The 12,687-nt window shown below is 48.1% G+C and overlaps 1 protein-coding gene across 1 annotated transcript in view; it reads right to left on the bottom strand.

Annotated features, from left to right (window-relative positions):
- The window catches only part of LOC141086031 (uncharacterized), a 971,752-nt gene that overhangs the window by 935,072 nt on the left and 23,993 nt on the right, over positions 1-12,687 (bottom strand). Inside the window, exon 7 of the mRNA XM_073571764.1 lies at positions 10,584-10,692. Coding sequence (XP_073427865.1) covers positions 10,584-10,692 — 109 coding nt within the window. The remainder of the gene's footprint in view (positions 1-10,583; positions 10,693-12,687) is intronic.

Genomic DNA, 12,687 nt, shown 5'->3' with positions numbered 1-12,687 from the left:
CCGTTTCCCTGCGGGTGGTATGGCATGGTCCTGGATTTGTCAATACCGTAGAGATGGTGTAGTTTCTCCATTATTTTTCCCAAAAAACATGCTCCTTGATCGGAATGTATCAATTGAGGGCAGCCGTAAACTTGTATAAAGTTTCTACAAATTGCGGAGGCAGCCGACTCCGCGGTCTGGTCTCGAGTGGGGGTAACCAAAGCGAACTTAGTGAAATGGTCTACCATGACGAGGCAGTGTTCATACCCCTAGAATGCGGGACCAGTGGTCAGGTAATCCACCGTCAGAAGCTCGAGGGGCGTTGAGGTCACGATTGTTTGTACTGAATCACAGAATCATAGAATCGTAGAGTTGGAAGAGACCTCCTGGGCCATCTGGTCCAACCCCCTGCTCAAAGCAGGATTCGCTAAATCATCCCAGTCAGATGTCTGTCCAGCCTCTGTTTGAAGACTTCCATTGAAGGAGAACTCACCACTTCTCATGGCAGCCTGTTCCACTCATTGATCACTCTAACTGTCAAAAAGTTTTTTCTAATATCTAATCTGTGTCTCCTCCCATTCAGTTTCATCCCATTGCTTCTAGTCTTTCCTTGTGCAAATGAGAATAAAGTTGATCCTTCTACAATGTGACAGCCTTTTAGATATTTGTAGACAGCTATTAAGTCTCCTCTCAGTCTTCTCTTTTGCAAGCTAAACATTCCCAAATCCTGCAACCTTTCCTCATAAGACAGGGTTTGCAGACCGGTCACAATTCTGGTCGCTCTTTTCTGAACTTGCTCCAGCTTGTTGATGTCTTTTTTAATATGTGGTGCCCAAAACTGGACACAATATTCCAGATGAGGTCTGACCAAAGAGGAGTAGAGGGAAATAATGACTTCATGTGATCTAGACTGTATGCTTCTGTTAATACATCCTAGAATTGCATTTGCCTTTTTTGCTGCTGCATCACACTGTTGACTCATATTCAGTCTGTGATCTATTAGTATATCCAAGTCTTTTTCACATGTGCTGTTGCTTAGCCCTCTTCCTCCCATTCTGTATATGCTTTTTTCATTTTTATTGCCCAGATGTAGTACTTTGCATTTTTCCCTGTTAAAAACCATTCTGTTAGTTGCTGCCCACTTCTCCAGTTTATTTATATCTTTTTGAATCCTCCCTCTCTCTTCTCTAGTATTAGCTATCCCTCCTAGCTTTGTGTCATCAGCAAATTTAATCAGTTTACCCTCAATTCCTTCATCTAAATCGTTGATAAAGATGTTGAACAATACAGGGCCCAGGACAGAGCCCTGTGGTACCCCACTTGAGACATTCTTCCAACTGGATGTGCAGCCATTTACGACCACTCTTTGGGTCTGATCAATAAGCCAGTTATGAATCCACCTAACAGTTGCCTTGTCCATTCCATACTTAGTCATTTTTTCAATAAGGATTGTATGAGAGACTTTGTCAAATGCTTTGCTGAAGTCAAGATATACTATATCTACAGCATTTCCTTGATCCACCCAATCAGTGATCCCGTCATCGAAGGAAATTAAGTTAGTCTGACATGACTTATTAGTTACAAACCCATGCTGACTCTGTTTAATCACTTAATTCTTATCCAGGTACTTACATACATGTTGTTTAATAATGTGTTCAAAGATCTTTCCTGGTATAGAAGTCAGACTCACCGGCCTATAGTTGCCTGGGTCCACCTTCTTCCCCTTTTTGAAGATAGGAAGAACATTTGCTCTTCTCCAGTCTTCTGGGACTTCTCCTGTTCTCCAAGAATTTTCAAAGATTATGGAGAGGGGTTCAAAATTTTCTTCTGCCATCTCCTTCAGTACTCTGGGGTGTAATTCATCTGGACCTGGAGACTTGAATTCATTTAGGTTAGCTAAGTGTTTCCTCACTATCTTTCTGTTTATAGATATCCTGGATTCTTCTATTCCCTTAATAGGACAGTGAAGAACAGTTGATGTTACATTTCCTTTCTGAGAGAAAACAGATGCAAAATAGGAATTTAAAAGTTCGGCCTTCTCAACATCCTGTAAAAATCCTATAGCATCTTTGACTTTTCTTTTACTTTTAGTTGAATTTCACCATCTGGGTCACCCATCTTTGCTCCAGAGCTCCCAGTTTGGCGCTTGTACTGGGGCTCGCTGTGCGGGCGGTTTAGCTAATACGCATAGGCGACAGGTCCGGCAAGTCTCGTCCACAACAGCATGCAAGCGTGGATGGTAAATTTTCTGTTGTAACCATTGCAAGGTCTTTTGAGCTCTGAAATGAGCCCCTTTTTCGTGGGCTTCTCAAGCCAGTTCATTAAGTTGGGCTCCTGGTGTAACTACCTGCCAAGTCGTCATAGATTTTGTTTGTGATGTCATTTTACGATACAATAGTCCCTTTCGGATAATCAGTCTCTCCCATTGTCTTAACATCAGCGACATGTCCTGAGTCAAAGTCTGTCTTTGGGAGTCAGTGGGCAATTTGCAAGCGGTTACCCATTTACGGAGAAGCCCAATTTCTTCGTCTTCTTGCTGCTGTTGGATCCACTTATCCCGGGATTGTTCCAGCATGCCCCTTAGGTTCTCCGTGGGAGGTACTTCCTGGGTGGCAGCTGTAAGCATGGCAGCGGTGAGGGCAAATGGTATCTCTTCCCCTTCTAGTTCGTTGTCTCGACTCTTCCCTGGGGTTGTATGTCAAATCCTGGAGAGAGCATCAGCGTGTACATTCTCGACCCCTCTTTTATAGATAATTTTATAGTTGAATTTCGCCATCCGGGCCACCCACCTTTGTTCCAGAGCTCCCAGTTTGGCGTTTTCCAAATGGGCCAGCGGGTTATTGTCGGTCTGCACCACTACATCGGAGCCCGCCAGGTACTCTGCAAATCGCTCCGTCATGGCCCACACTACTGCGAGGAGCTCGAGCTTAAAGGAGCTGTAATTGTCAGGGTTGCGCTCTGAATCATGGAGTGAGTGGCTTCCATACACGATCACTTTCTCCCGGCCATCTTGAACTTGTGACAACACAGCCCCCAGCCTGTGAAGACTCCCGTCAGTGTGCAGGATGAACAGTTGCGAGAAATCCACATAAGCCAACACCGGAGCATCCAAAAGCGCAGTCTTAAGGTCTTGGAAGGCCTCTTCTTGAGGTTGTCGCCACTGGATTTTTCGTCCATTTGCCCAAGCGGGAGCCCCCTTCAGCAGGTCGTGCAGGGCTCGAGCCCGGCATGCAAAATTCTTTACGAAACAACGGTAGTATCCGGCCAACCCCAGGAAGGCCCGCACGTCTTTTATCGTCTCGGGGGTAAGCCATTCCTGAATTACAGCAACCTTTTCCTGGGACGGCCTTACGCCCTCCGCCGAGACGACATGGCCCAGATATTCAATCTGGGTGCGAAATAGGTGGCATTTTTGGGGTTTTACCTTCAACCCGTACTTTTGCAGCCGGCCGAGTACCTGCCCCAACCGCTTCAGGTGGTCTTCAAACGTGGCAGCACAAATGATGATATCGTCCAGGTATATCAACGTGGCCTCAAAATAAAGATCTCCCAGACACCGCTCCATCAACCGCTGAAAGGTCCCTGGGGCGTTGGCCAGTCCAAACGGCATTCGATTGAACTCAAATAGTCCCATAGGAAGTATGAACGCCGTCTTAGCCCTGTCTTCTTCTGACATGGGCACCTGCCAGTACCCACTGGCCAGGACCAAAGTAGAAAAGTACGTCGCCTTCCCCAAGGCGGACAAGGATTCTTCTATTCGGGGCAATGGGTACGAGTCTTTGATGGTGCAAGCATTCAACTTTCGATAGTCCACGCAGAATCGTAAGGTGTCATCCTTTTTGCGGACCAACAAAATGGGAGCTGCCCAGGGCTTTGGCTTTCTCGAATCACTCCCTTTCGTAGCATTTGGGCCAGCAAAGTTTTCACCTCTTGGTAGAGTTGTGGAGGAATCTGTCGATATCGTTCACGGATGGGGGCTGCTCCTGCCGTAGGAATTCCATGGGTGATGGCGGTGGTACATCCAAAATCTTCCTCATGACTAGCAAATACCTCATGGTACTGCCCGAGCAGGGTTTTTATCTGAGAGAGCTGGGCCGCAGTTAGTCCACAGAGCTCGGCCCGCATTTGTTCCAGGATGTCTCGACCCTTTTCCTGAGTTGAAATTTCGGTAGCCTGCAGAGTCCTGATAGTTACTTCCCAAGGGTTCTCGGACTGCACTCTCAATTAAACCGCAGGGGACGGTAGCACTTCTTCAAAAGGGCTTACTAGCTTGGCCAGTTCTGTCCGGGGCTTCAGGACGATGTCTTGGTCTTCAAGGTTTATGCAGCGCACCAGGACAGTCCCCTTCTGCACTGTGGTCAGGGAGCGAGCCAACAGTATGCCAGGGGGTAAGCGCTTCGAGTAGCATGGCTCCACCTGCATCTCCACGCCTTCCAATGGTATCGGGGCTCGGATGGGTAGGGCCACCACTGTCTTTCCAGGGGGCAGTACAAGCAGGGGAGCCGCTGGCGCGATAACTTTGCCCAGGGCCTCGCCCTCCTGGCAGTCCTGGAGGACTCGTGCTTCCCGCACCAACTGCTGGAATACATGTCCTTGGGCCATGCGGGAACCCCACTGTTTCAAGGTCTCATGTGTGGGATCGAGGAGTAGGTTGCCAAACTCCGACAGTATATTCATGCCCAAAATGTCTGGGTGCTATCTATCAGTTTCTCCGTGAGTCAGAACCACTCCTATGCGGCCGTGGAATTTACCGCACAGCGTCACCTGTACCCACACCACCCCAGCAACAGGGACCGGTAGTTGATTGGCGGCTACCAGTCTGATAATGGGTCCCCACTGGGGTCTCGCTGCTTCAGGAAAATTTTGCCAGAAATAAGTTGCAGGCATAGTTGTCACTTGTGACCCTGTGTCCACTAGGCACCGGACTGCCCGGCCCTCTACTTCTGTCCATACCACTGGACATTTTGCGATCAAATCTTTGGGACTTCCACCACCCCTAATCGTGGGTTCTGGCTCCGAGCGGCGTCCCCCCAGCCCGGAGCCCTCTAGTTTTAATGGCCGCCGAGGTGGGTATCTCCCACGCCGCGGACACTCTCGGGCGAAGTGGTCCAGCTCCCTGCACTCATAATACCGGGTCTGTGCAGACCAACCGCCCCGGGGGAAGCGGGATCCCCAAGGACCAGGGTTAACACTAGGCCGTCCAGTCCCAGACTCCGTCCTTTTCACTTCAGCCAACTCGCTCATCCTGGATGTTCTTCAACTCCTGTTTCATTTCCTCTACACATTGAGTCTCCGCAACTGCATTCAGGGAAGCCTCCACGCTCCGGACCTTCCCCACGGGGACCGCCATTCCCTGCTCTTGCTCTCGAGCGCGTGCTTGACTTCCCACCTTGGAAAAGTCTATACATGGATTCATTCTAATCTGTTCCCGTAATGCCTGCTTTACTAACGGGTCCCGCAGTCCAGTCACCAACAGGTCGCATAGTGTAATGTCAACAGGTCCTACCCCTACGCCGTCCTTTCTTTCCATGGCCGTGTGTAACTCTTGGAGGACATTCATATACTGGGTGATGATTTCTCCCTCCCCCTGTATCCGACTGAACAACCAAGTTCTTAACTCTCCCACGTTTGTTGGGTCCCCATGGGTCTGTTACAAAATCTGCAAAACCTTATCAAAAGGTGTTGCGGTGTCCCGAGGGTTTTAACATCACTGAATTCCGAGCCTCCCTGTCTAATGCCATGAGAGCTACTTCTGCTTCAAGGTCAGGAGTCATAGGGTGCATTCGAAAGTGCCCCCGCATTCGCTCTGTCCAGCTCCATAGCATGGTATTGGAGCCGGAAAATCTAGGCAGGTTGCTCAGCATAGCCCCCAACGAAATGCTGGAACGAGGGCCCTCGTCAGCTGTTGAGTTCACGGCCCTGCCCTGGCCTGGGGCGTCGTTGTCCGCGCTCGGACACTGCATCCTGCCAACTACGCCAAATGTAGGTAACAGCAGGTTTGCAGGATGCAGTGACGAGACGCGAGGCTGGTTGAATTTTGAAAAGCAAACTTTTTATACTTTAAAGCTGCTAGGGCTATACTAAGCAACCAAAAAGGGGTAACAACAGTTGCCCTTGCAAGGACTCAGTACAACCAAACACTATTTGAGAAGAACACTACTAACCCGGCCGAGGCCGGTTACTATGGGGCTACGGTATGGCCGTCTATGGGTCCTTATACGCTATAATGTCACTTATCCGTCCTGATGTCCCTCGGTGCCTCTGTGGAAGCTGCGTTGTTGATGAAGCTGCTTTGGCATCTTTGTTGAGACTGCTGTGGCGTCTTTGATGAGGCTGCCTTGGCGTAGCAGCCGCTGGGCCCAGCTGCTGAAGATTTGGAATAGTCTTCGGCGCCCCAGCGCCCAGGAAGTGTTGGGGCACAACAGGCCCTGATAGAGTCCTGAGATGGAGTAACCCCCTGTTGTAACAGCGGGGTTGCGCTTTTTAGCGAGTTCAATGGGACTCCTGTACCCAAGCAGGGTTGTGTCGCAGTGCTCAAGAGTGGCGGTTTACTGGCCAAGCGCACAGCCTGGGGCTGTGTGCAGAGTATCTCTGTTGACGAGGAACAGACCCCAACTGCCGACTGCAGCGGGGTGAAGGCGGCTGTGTGCGGTGATAGACAGGCCGCAACCACGGACTGACGTGAACCGGCAGCGTCCGCGGGTGGCAGCGGGCAGGCCGCAACTGCGGGCTGAAGGGGAATGGCAGCAGCCGGGAGAGGGAGCGGACAGGCCACGGAGGGCTCGAGCTCAGCGGTAACGGCCGAGGATGACCGGGGGCAGATCGTAACCTGGGATTGGGGTGAAGAGACAGTCCCATGTCGGTAAGCTCGGCGCCTCTTTCCTGAGGGCCACTGCGTATCTACCCTCTGCAGCTGGTCTCTTCTCTGAACTGTCAGTGTCCTTCCCGCTCTCTCACGCCTCCTCCGTCTCCTGCTCCGTGTCTGACATATCACCAACTGCCTCCTCTGCGCGCTCCCTGCCCCTTTTATACTCGCCCCTCCTCTTGCTGTCCTGTCACTCTCAACAGTCCACTCTCTTCCTCTGTCCCCCCGGGTACTGTTTCCTTAGGAACTCAGATGGCGGTCCCCTTGGTTCCGGCCCGGACACTCTGTGGGGGTCCTCCTCCCTACACAGCCATTTGTTAAATACAACAAAGTTCATTTTTTCTTATTAATGTACACTCTGCGTCCCATCTTGACAGAAAAAAAATAGAAATGTAGAAATTTTTGCAAATTTATTAAAAAAGAAAAACAAAAATATCACATGGTCATAAGTATTCAGACCCTTTGCTCAGTATTGAGTTGAAGCACCCTTTTGAGCTAGTACAGCCATGAGTCTTCTTGGGAATGATGCAACAAGTTTTTCACACCTCGATTTGGGGATCCTCTGCCAGTTTTCCTTGCAGATCCTCTCCAGTTCCATCAGGTTGGATGGTGAACGTTGGTGGACAGCTATTTACAGGTCTCTCCGGAGATGCTCAATTGGGTTTAGGTCAGAGCTCTGGCTGGGCCAGTCAAAAATGGTCACAGAGTTGTTCTGAAGCCACTCCTTTGTTATTTCAGCTGTGTGCTTAGGGTCATTGCCTTGTTGGAAGGTAAACCTTCGGCCTAGCCTGAGGTGCAGAACACTCTGGAAGAGGTTTTGATCCACGATATCTCTGTACTTGGTCGCATTCATGTTTCCTTCAATTGCAACCAGTCATCCTGTCCTTGCAGCTGAAAAACACCTTTATAGCATGATGTTGCCACCACCATGTTTCACTGTTGGGATTGTATTGGGAAGGTGATGAGCAGTGCCTGGTTTTCTCCACACATACTGCTTAGAATTATCACCAAAAAGTTCTCTCTTTGTCTCATCAGACCAGAGAATCTTATTTCTCATAGTCTGGGAGTCCTTCATGTGTTTTTTAGAAAACTCTATGTGGGCTTTCATATGTCTGGCACTTAGGAGAGGCTTCCGTTGGGCCATTTCTGTCATAAATGCCTGACTGGTGGAGGGCTGCTGTGACAGTTGACTTTGTGGAACTTTCTCCTATCTCCCTATTGCATCTGTGGAGCTCAGCCACAGTGATATTGGGGTTCTTCTTTACATCTCTCACCAAGGCTATTCTCCCTGCTCAGTTTGGCTGGATGGCCAGGTCTAGGAAGACTTCTGGTGGTCCCAAACTTCTTCCATTTAAGGATTATGAAGGCCACTATGCTCTTAGGAACCTTGAGTACAGCAGAAATTCTTTTGTAACTTTGGCCAGATCTGTGCCTTGCCACAATTCTGTCTCTTAGCTCCTTGGCCAGTTCTTTAGACCTCATGATTCTCATTTGGTCTGACATGCACTGTGAGCTGAGAGATCTTTTATAGACAGGTGTGTACCTTTACAAATCAAGTCCTATCAGTGTAATTAAACACAACTGGACTCCAATGAAGGAGTAGAACCATCTCAAGGAGGATCACAAGGAAATGACAGCATGTGACTTAAATTTGCATGTCTGAGCAAAGGATCTGAATGCTTATGACTATGTGATATTCCGTCTTTTTTAAATACATTTTCAAAAATGTCTACATTTCTGATGTTTTTCAGTCAAGATGGGGTGCAGAGTGTACATTAATGAGAAAAAACTAAACTTTTTTGAATTTACCAAATGGCTGCAGTGAAACAAAGAGTGAAAAATTTAAAGGGGTCTGAATACTTTCCGTACCCACTGTATGTTTGACACTAATCTTTCCTTCACTTCCTATATACAATCTCTTGACTGCTCTTGTGGCTTGCACCTGAAGAACATCTCTAGAATCTGCTCCTTTCTCACTATAAAAACAACAAAAACCCTCATTATTGCCCTGATCCGCTCCCACCTTGACTACTATAATTCTCTATTAATTGGCCTTTCCCCTCTCTCGAATTTCCCCTCTCCAGTCCATCCTTAATGCAGCAGCCAGGGTCATCTATCTGGCTAATTATTACTCGGACACTTCTGCTCCGTGCCATTCATTACACTGGCTGCCCCTACATTATAGGATCCAATTTAAGTTGCCCGTTCTCACCTACAAAGCTCTTCACAGTGTGGCATGCCCCTACATCTCCTCCCTCTTTTCGGTTTCTCAGTCGACCCATCCTCTACGCTCTTCAAGAGACTTTCGACTAACTTCCGCACAAATCCGTTCCTCCCTCTCCCAGCGCCAAGACTTCTCCCGAGTTGCACAAATTCTCTCTAATGCTCTACCACAAGTTAGGACTAACCACAACTTACAGTTTTAGGTGCTTCCTAAAAACACATTTGTTTAGGGCAGCCTATCACGTTCCCTAATCAAAGTTCTTTTATGTATAGCCCATTCACTATTTCTCTGAACATAACTCTCCATCAAACTCCACTGCACCCAAAAGCATTACAAATACTGGCTGGTGACTAGCTTTTGCAGCCTTTATCTACCCCCCCCATTCCCTCAAGATGGCTAGACCATCATTGTAAATAAGCACCTGTACTTTGTGTCACTCCCACCTCATCGTAGATTGTAAGCTCTTACGAGCAGGGTCGTCAATATTTTTGCTTTAATTATTGTATTATCTTTATCTGTTGCTTAGGACTGTTGTACATGAACCTCTGAATTTTAAAGCACTGCAGAATATGTTGGCGCTATATAAATAAAGATTATCATTATTATTATTATTATTATAGATAAAGAAATCTCAATACTCCAACAGGTCTAAACAAAAACTACACACTGGAACCTGCTGGATCCAATTATAAGGTAATGTGATCAATCAGGCGGTTTCTATATAATTTGTGAAGCAACCAAACCAGTAGTGTACTGTGGCATCTGTTACAAATGTAAACCACAGATGTGAAAACATGCTTAAAGGGCTTGTCCATTTTGGAAAACTTTCTGTCGTATGCTCAGTAAGCTGTAAAAAAAAACAAATCAAGAATTACTTTATTCACCGCTGCCCCTGTCTCTGTTGTTTGGCTGGAGCAGTGACATCACATTGACAGTGCTGCAGCCAATCAGTAAGCTCAGCTGCTTATGCCATTTACTCAGGGAGAGGCACTGACCTCAGTGATTGACTGCAGCATTGTCAACATGATGTCACCTCTGGAGCAAAACAAGAAACCGGAGAAGCAGAGGGGATAGAGAGCTGGACCTGGGGAGGGTATTGATTGTTTTTTGTATTTTTTTTAAACTGACTGATCGTATGGCAAAAAGTTTTCAGAAAGGGAACAACCAATTTTTAAGGGTTTTAAAACCTAAATAATTTTTTGCCTGTCCACTGAATAGGTGATAATGGCTAGATGAGTTGGGGCCCCATCATTAGTACTGGACAAGTCGCTAGAATGTGGAACTTTTGCCCTCTTTCTCCTTGCAACTTTGGGTAACTCTAGTGTCTTGGACTTTAATGGAGTTGCAAGAGTGGAGAACATGAAGAAGCCCACACTGATCTAACAATTATCCTCTATTCACTGAGATAGTCTAGCCCTTTAACTGTAGGTGTAAAATGCAGTAGATTTCCTACAATTATGCATTTTACCTGGTACTATGGATCTTTACACAAATACAGGTGCATTGAGTTCTTACCTGTGGTCTGTCTAATATATTCGTTCCCAAGTGGCACCTAGCTATCTCGCTCACTTCATTAGACATTAGCCTTAGAAGATTTAGAAATACTTTGGGTTGATGATAATATCTGTAGTATGGAAGAAAAGAAATTGAGAATCAGGTATTATATAGGATGTCCTGTTAAATTGCATAAAGCCAAAAATTACTAGTCACATGCACACTGGTTAGTGGCCAGAAATTACAATGGCTTTAACACAAATGTCTGTCCAAAGTCTGATACAGGAAAGATCTTTGTACCATGCTAGCCAGTAGATAGAAAAATATTTAGAATTGAGAGTTCTCAGTGGTTAATACCTTTTAATGACTAACTGAATGACTGAAAATATGGTAACAAATTGCAAGCTTTCGAGACTACTCAGGTCTCTTCATCAGGCATAGACTAATGCAACATCTAATACAACATCTTCTTCAGGTGTATTGTCTGAGAGTCTGTGAGTGTCTAGGTGTGCGAGGTTTCTGCGAGGATGTGCTAGTGACTGGACATGGAGGGCAGGTGAGAAGGACAAGGATGAGAAGGTGAGTATATGGTGGTCAGATAGGAGGGAGGGAGAGGTTGTGAGATTAGGTAGGGAACAGAGGTGGGTGAAAATGAGGTCTAATGTATGTCCGTCTGTGTGGGTGGCTGTGGAGGATCACTGAGTAAGTCCAAAGGATGAGGTAAGTGACAGGAGTTTGGAGGCTGCTGGCTGGTGGGTGTCAATGGGGATGTTGAATTCCCCCATGATGATGGTGGGTACGTCAGGAGAGAGAAAGTAGAGGAGCCAGGTTGAGAATTGGTCGATGAAGGCAGTGGCTGAGCCCGGTGGTCAGTATATGACAGCCATTTGGAGATTAGAGGGAGAGTAGATACGGACAGAGTGAACCTCGAAAGAAGGGAGGATAAGGGAGGGTGGGGTTTGGATAGGGTTAAAGGAGCAGTTTTTAGAAAGAAGGAAACCCACTTCTTCACCATGCCTTTTGCCAGGGCGAGGAGTGTGGGTAAGGTGGAGGCCGGGTATCAGGGGATGTCAGCAAGGTCTCAGTCTCAGTAAGGGCCAGGAAGGAAAGGTTGCGGGAGGTAAAGAGGTCGTGGACAGGGTCGGACTGGCCCACCGGGACACCGGGGAAATGCCCGGTGGGCCCCGCCCCAGAGAGGAGGAAGAAGACAAAAAAATGAAGCGGAAGAAAAAAAAAGGACGTGGGCCCTTTAACACTAAAGGAGGCCCAGGCGCGCGCGTGCATGGGACACATGCTGTCCCGTGCACGCAGTCCCATCCCGACCAGGGCTGGTGGCGCGTCACCACCCACCCACGTGAACTTAGGTAAGCACTGGGGGCCCTGGGCAAATGGGGGGTGTGACATGGCAGGACGCAGCATAGCTGCATAGGGTCTGTGAGTCGGGGGCCCCCGTCACCAGCGCTGGCATCGGGGCCCCCTCTAATACTCACCTCTCCTCGTTCCGGCAGCTGCAGGGTCTTCGGCGCTTTCTGACTCTGCTGTGTATGGTTTGTATGCAGGAGGAGGGGCCCATAATACTGTATGGAGGAGCATGGGGGCCCATAATATACTGTATGGAGGAGCAGGGACCCATAATACTGTATGGAGGAGCAGGGGGGCCCATACTATACTGTATGGAGGAGCAGGGGGGCCATACTATACTGTATGGAGGAGCAGGGGGCCCATACTATACTGTATGGAGGAGCAGGGGCCCATAATATACTGTATGGAGGAGCAGGGGGCCCATAATATACTGTATGGAGGAGCAGGGGCCCATAATACTGTATTTGAGGAGCAGGGGCCCATAATACTGTATCGAAGAGCATGGGGGCCCGTAATACTGTATGGAGGAGCAGGGGCCCATAATACTGTATGGAGGAGCATGGGGGCCCATAATACTGTATGGAGGAGCATGGGGGCCCATAATACTGTATGGAGGAGCATGGGGGCCCATAATACTGTATGGAGGAGCATGGGGGCCCATAATACTGTATGGAGGAGCATGGGGGCCCATAATATACTGTATGGAGGAGCATGGGGGCCCATAATATACTGTATGGAGGAGTAGGGGCCCATAATATACTGT

Source organism: Dendrobates tinctorius, unplaced genomic scaffold, assembly GCF_039654945.1.
Source record: "Dendrobates tinctorius isolate UK_male_01 unplaced genomic scaffold, ASM3965494v1 ptg000007l, whole genome shotgun sequence".
In the NCBI taxonomy this organism is placed as follows: Eukaryota; Metazoa; Chordata; class Amphibia; order Anura; family Dendrobatidae; genus Dendrobates; species Dendrobates tinctorius.
The sequence above is the reverse complement of the archived record's forward strand: the minus strand, read 5'-3'. Positions and strand labels throughout refer to the sequence as shown.